The sequence below is a fragment of the Dipteris shenzhenensis genome, chromosome 23 (assembly GCF_047967505.1).
Source record: "Dipteris shenzhenensis isolate YYH24624 ecotype China chromosome 23, Dip_SZ_1.0, whole genome shotgun sequence".
Taxonomy (NCBI): domain Eukaryota; kingdom Viridiplantae; phylum Streptophyta; class Polypodiopsida; order Gleicheniales; family Dipteridaceae; genus Dipteris; species Dipteris shenzhenensis.
Window position 1 is genome coordinate 32430480 of NC_141618.1, and position 6000 is coordinate 32436479.

Below are 6000 nucleotides of genomic sequence, written 5' to 3' on the forward strand. Positions count from 1 at the left end.
GCCACATGGGCAGCACCTCACACAAAGCAAGAAGGGTACCTGGCAAGTCGTGGAGCTCCTGATGTACAGGGCAGACACGTGGACATCAGGGACCTGCAGCAGCCTGATTGCGCAGGGATTTCCAGCAAGGACAGACGGTGCAGCAGTACGGAAGGGTACGGTATGCATACGTGGCTGTACGGGGCTGGTGAAGGCCTGGCAGGAGGCAAGGATGCTGCAGCAGGAAGGCGCCTGCATGAAGAAAGATACGGGGCAGATGGCAGAGGCTATGGGCAGGAGTACAGCCTGCAATAGGATCTCCAGCAGCACCAAAGGGCAGCCTAGCAGCAGCCCAAAAGGGCCTGGCTAGGGCCCTTGTATAGGGCTGGGCCCTCACCTTAATTGGAGGGCCAAAGGCCCTAGAAGTTTGGGCCAAAGGGCCCCGGTTTTAGAGCCCTTAAAGGGCTGGACCAGCAGCATTCATCATCCAACAGTTCAGCAAAAGCAGGAGCAGACAGGAGTCACTCCCTTGGGCTTCACACTGGGGGTGAAGGAGAGTTGAAGGTGAGCTGCAGACTGAGTTCCTAGAGGCTGGACCTCGGCTGTCTTCTAGGGCAGCAAGGTGTTGTGATCACATTCTCTGGAGCAGCCCTCTGACAGCAGACAGGATCTCTTCACACAGACTTCGTATCGAGAGTAGCAGAGCAGAGCGGTTACCCAAGCAGAGGCGCATATGCAGCAAGAAGGCAAGCCTTGGGCCTATACACAGGAGGTAAAGGTGACCTTGAAGGAGCTGCAGACTGAGCTTGAGTGGCAGCCCACCTAGGCTGATTTCCAGACAGCAAGGTGGAGAGGATCGTTCTGGATGGAAAGTCTACAGACGCTCGAGGTGGAGCACGCGGGCTCAAGTCTAGAGATAGCCAGCTGATAGGAGAAGGACCTTGTGGTAAGATCAGAGAACCACACCATTGGTGGGACTCTGGATCTGTCTCTCTTGTATTGTGTCCATAGTTTTGGACGGAAATATATATATTTTGGTGGTTTCTCTATTTGGCCGGTTCATTGTCTATTGATGAGTTTGCACATCTATTGAATGCACATAAGTAAAGAAGTTTGTGATTCCACACCCACACCACACTGTGTGAGCTCCTGGGCATTACTATAAGTCTTCCGCTGTGTGTACCCTCTGTTGGGTTGATTTCTAACACTCTATTGAGGGAACAATGTGCTCCCTAGACATCATTGGGTCTCAACCGTCATTGGCAATGGTGTAGATGGGAATCATTTTTAGCATAGAGACTTCCTAACTAGCACCCTAGATTGTCTAAATGAAATAAGCAGCTGACTAAAGCAGTGCAGAGTAGCACTGGACGGATTCTCTTCTATAATGAGTAACAGCTTCTCCTTGGTCAAAGCTACTTCTCTTGGGTACAGAACGTGGGTTCCTTAGCCTCATGAGGAGATTGACCATGGTTTTCATTGGATAGTACTAGACGATAGCCAGCTGATTATGTCCTTTCATTATGACCTCGTCTCATTGTTCGAGCTCATTGTCTTTTAGATCATGTTGATAGTCACCTTGAGGACACCATAGAGCGGGTGTCTATGGACTATTTTGATCACTTTTGAGCAGCGCATTGGTGAATGTCCCTGATCCTTTGTTGTATTGTATCAGTTGACATCCATGTAAGCTGGAATACTTATGAAAGAAGATTTTGTCGCTGATTGCCATATGTATCTGGGACAGTCAAAGCGTCTCTTGTTTTTTTAGACTTCCATCCTTTCTATATTGTTTTTTTTAAATTTCAAGAACAATCTCTTTATCGCCCCCCCCGCCCCCCCCCGCCGCCCGCCCGCCCGCCCGATGCTTCTCTCTCTTCTGTTTTTGTCCTGAGCAGCTCCTAGACCCATGTTGACAATATTAGCCATTGCAATTGGAGCCCAAAGAGTGGGAGTTAAAAAGACCTTGCTTGATTGAATCCATCCTTTTGGAGTAAAATCCAGGAAGAGGGTAAAGTGAGTTTTTGTGCCTTTAAGTGAGTATGGACTGTCCAGCTTGAGAGCCATTTAGAGTATAGAGTAACCCCCAGAATCCAGTCCATTGGTTACTACAGATTGTCAAACCAGTCTGTTAGGCAGCGGGCTGTAAAAAGCCCTAGCTTGCAGCCTGCCTTCTAGAGTATGCAGCTTTTTGGTCAAGATTTCCTTCTTGAATGGCATATCTGCAGTGGCTTGGACTTACAATTAGTGGGAGTGATAGAGGAGGTTAGTACTGGAGCGATTGATTGTTGTTGCTTGGTGGGCTGTAGTAAAAGACAGTTTACGCCACGCTTCAAGGCTGGCTTCATATCTGCTCATTATTTATCGAGATTGGTATTTTCCTTGGTAGAAAAAGTTGTGATGTTTACAGTGAACTCTAAAAAGAAAGTTGTTTTCCCCTTTCAAAACTATTTGATGCTCTTTAAGGTAAGAAAATGATGTTTAGTTCTCACTGTTACTGTTTTTTTCCAGCATGATGCCCAGCTGGATGATGAGGTCATTATGTCTGCAAGCTCAGCAGTACTAACACCATTGTCCCGTAAAACCACTCCATTTAAAAGAGATGATGGTCATGGCACTTTGAATCGTACAAATTCTAGTGCTGTTACACCAGATCTTATCAATGGACGTGTGCACCGGAGCGGTGAGCCCACACCTCGTTTCAGTGATGGGGCAGTGTTGCTGGATCATGGTGACCACTCTAGACACAAATGGAAGAGGAAGAGGGTGCATCAACCACGTGGACGTCCTTTAAAGAGGGTGAGATTGGAGTCTCTGATATTGTATGCTTTTTCTGGAATGTTCAAACTTTACCCTGGTAAGATTGCATTGAATGTAGCCTCACGATGTTATGAGAGCCAGGGACGTGTGTGTGCAGACATGGGACTGACACATGGATACACACCTGAGTGTTCAGAATAGAATTGTGTGGGCATGTCTAGGCACGATACAGAGAGAGAGAGAGAGAGAGAGAGAGAGAGAGAGAGAGTGTCTAAACTCTATTTCCATTTTCCAGATTACAGCCTTGGATTCTTTGGAGCCAGTATTTCTGTTTACTAATCCAGTGGATCCAGAAAAGTTAGCTGCAGCAGGGATTGTGCCCCCTTCAGATCCTCCGGAGACCAATGGTTTAAACCCAGCAGCGCCTCCATATCGTTTCCAAGGTCGGATTGGAAGAGGGGGGCGCATAATATTTGATCGTTGGAACCCTCTTACTTGCACGCCGATAGGCTGTAGTAACCTTTCAGCTTTTCCTAGATGCTCATTACCTAGGTTCCATCCTCCACCCAGGTTAAATTTAGCGAAAGGGAACTCTTCAGATCCTACCGTAGTTGATGGAAGCTTTGAGTTGACAGTGAACGAGCACTTCAGGACTTCATGATGTTAAAGTGATGCAAACCAATTTCTTTTCTTACACAATACAACAGTAGTTTCCTACCCTCCAGTTGGGAGTCTCATCATTGAGCCAAAGCAGGGCTCTTGTATCAGTAATTTTTCCTGTGTATATTGCACTGCTTTGTAATTCTCCGAGTTCTTTCAGCAGAAATTCAATGCCTACATGAAGCAAGCTGCAAGGTCTTTGTGATTCTTTGCAAGGTCAGGTTTATTACTGCTGAAGGGGCAGCTGAAGTCATGTACAATTGGTGCTGATGGATGACCGGCATTTGCTAGCCAACCTTGTTTTCTCTGTATACTTGCTGACCAGTGCCAAAAAAATTTCACGTATGGCATTTTGTACAAATTTGTTACCTCATTTTGGATCTTTTTTGGGCATGGAGAATTCTGAATGGATCAATGGTCTTATTTAAAGGAAAATATTTTTCTCTGACATTTGTTTGTGATTTAATATTTCAACTCAGGGCTTGTAATGTATGATGGGCTGCAGGTTTTTGTGGGAGCCTTATTTGCAGCCTAGTTTACTCCAATATCTCAATAAGTTTTAGGATCTTAAGCTAATGCGGAGGATAATAAAGTGCTTGTCTTAAGAAAGAATTGCAGTCAACAATTTGGTTCGACTAATGAATGTCTTGCATTTCTGTTCGCTACTGATCTCCTTCATGCTTTCTTTGTCATAAAGAACCTTATCTGACTCTAAAACAAGATATGTTCTAAGGCAGTCTGCCTGTCTCTGCCATGATGTACCTGGTAAGTTGCTCATGCTGTCAAAGTCCTTATCTTTTGTTCTGCCTATTGACTTGTCAAACGCTGTCCCACTCTATTGATGTTCTTTGGATTGCTGAAAGAGATAATTTGGGCTTGAAACTGTAGATTGTAATTGTGGTGGTATTTCCTCGATAGGATTTCCTAGTGGCTAAATGGATATGGGTAGAGGTAGTTTGTTACATCAATTGGAATGCCTAAATGTTTGCATCTTTGTTATATGTGAATGTAGCTCTAAATATTATTTGTGATTTTCCCAATGAATCGACCCTTTTAATGTTTTGTCGTGCTTATTGATAAAATATGTATTGCCTCTAATGTCGGTATGTCTTCCAAATTGTGTATGGTATAGTTTGGGAATATAGTAGTCTTGGATCGACATTGAGATGTTTTAAGGGGCAAAAGCCCACATTGATGAAAAATGTCATGCACGTGTAAATCTGATCTATTTTACTCAGTTTTAAAATGTTTTGTAGTTCTTATTGATAAAATCTGTTGAGCCTTTGTCGATATGGCTTCCAAAGATCCTTACCTTGAGAAATGGAGTACGGTATAGTTTGGGAATATAGTAGTCTTGGCTCGACATTGACCACGGTTGTGGGGTTTCAAGGGGCGAATGCCCACATCGATGAAAAATGTTGTGCACATGTAAATGTGATCTATTCATGTTTCTAATTTAGAATATCTCGCTATTCAATAAAAATTTCAATTCCATTTGCAATAGTGTAGGTGAGAGGTAGGGTCAAATTGAATAAAAGAGGGCCTCCTTAAGTGAGGGGGAGACAAGGAGGGGAATGGGCTTGATTTTTTTTTTGGGGGGTGAGGGGGCACGGGCACAAGCACATGCGATGCAGAGTCTTTTAGGGTGCTTTTTGAAAGATAGAATTTGTAAACATTATGTAGAATTTTGGACTTTAGAACAACAAAAATATGAATTGATACAATTGGATATATTCTAGACTTACAAAGGTGGTGAGCTTGAATCTCTCAAACTATAGGGAAACATGTTCTTTTGAAGTATTGATGTGTAGCCCTCCTTTCTCGACATGAGAAAAATTTTGTGAATTTCAAAATTGAAAATAGATAGTTCAAAGTTGTAGGTCGTAAAGATTTTTGATTAGCAAACCGGTCAATGGAAGGCTTGGGCATTAAAAGAATGGGGGACGACTTCTTGGCCTTTGGTGGAGAGAGCTCTCTTGATACCCACTAGGCTCCCAATTTTCTCCCCCTTGCTCCCAGCACTATCTAGGGCATTTACTCTCCTTGACTTATTTACTCGCTCCTTGACTTTTGGTTGGTCCTCCTTACCCTCCCTCTTCTCAAAATATATGGATTTTTTTTCCTTAAAAAAATAAAATGAAAATTTCAAAGAGTGTCCCCATCCCCTAAATACCTCCTAGAAATCCTTCCCAACTATCCCATTCACTCGTGACCTTTCTCACAACCTCTTCCTTCTCTCAACATCTTGCTCTCAACCTCATCCTTCTCTTAACATCTTTCTCCTCTCAATCTCTTGCCCCTCCCGACCTCTTTCTCTTTGCTTGCTCCCATTCTTTCTACGATGGTGAAGCACTCCCCTTCCCCTAGACCAAAGCTATCAATTCAATCTTGTGTGGATTGCATTTTGAAGGACGATAGTCATGTTTGGATTGCTTAAGAGTTTAGGCTAATCTTTTGGATCACAATGTGATTTTCTACAATATGTCCATTCAAGGTTTTAAGAAAGGATAGAACAAAGAACGAGAAGCATTCTAAGGGTTGCATTGTTAGGTTTTTAAATACAAAAAAAGGATTCAAGGTGAAGGTTCAACACGTGCACGT

At 43.6% G+C, this 6000-nt stretch overlaps 1 protein-coding gene across 3 annotated transcripts in view; it reads left to right on the forward strand.

Annotated features, from left to right (window-relative positions):
• Nucleotides 1-3791, forward strand: part of LOC147887267 (enhancer of polycomb-like protein 1) — a 28698-nt gene extending 24907 nt beyond the window's left edge. For 2 of the 3 annotated variants that reach the window (XM_087394421.1, XM_087394422.1), the window contains 2 exons: nucleotides 2491-2778; nucleotides 3035-3791. In XM_087394421.1, coding sequence (XP_087250547.1) covers nucleotides 2491-2778; nucleotides 3035-3400 — 654 coding nt within the window. In that variant the 3' untranslated portion in view covers nucleotides 3401-3791. The remainder of the gene's footprint in view (nucleotides 1-2490; nucleotides 2779-3034) is intronic. The other variant, XM_087394423.1, reaches the window with a different exon arrangement.
• The last annotated feature ends 2209 nt before the right edge of the window (nucleotides 3792-6000 follow it).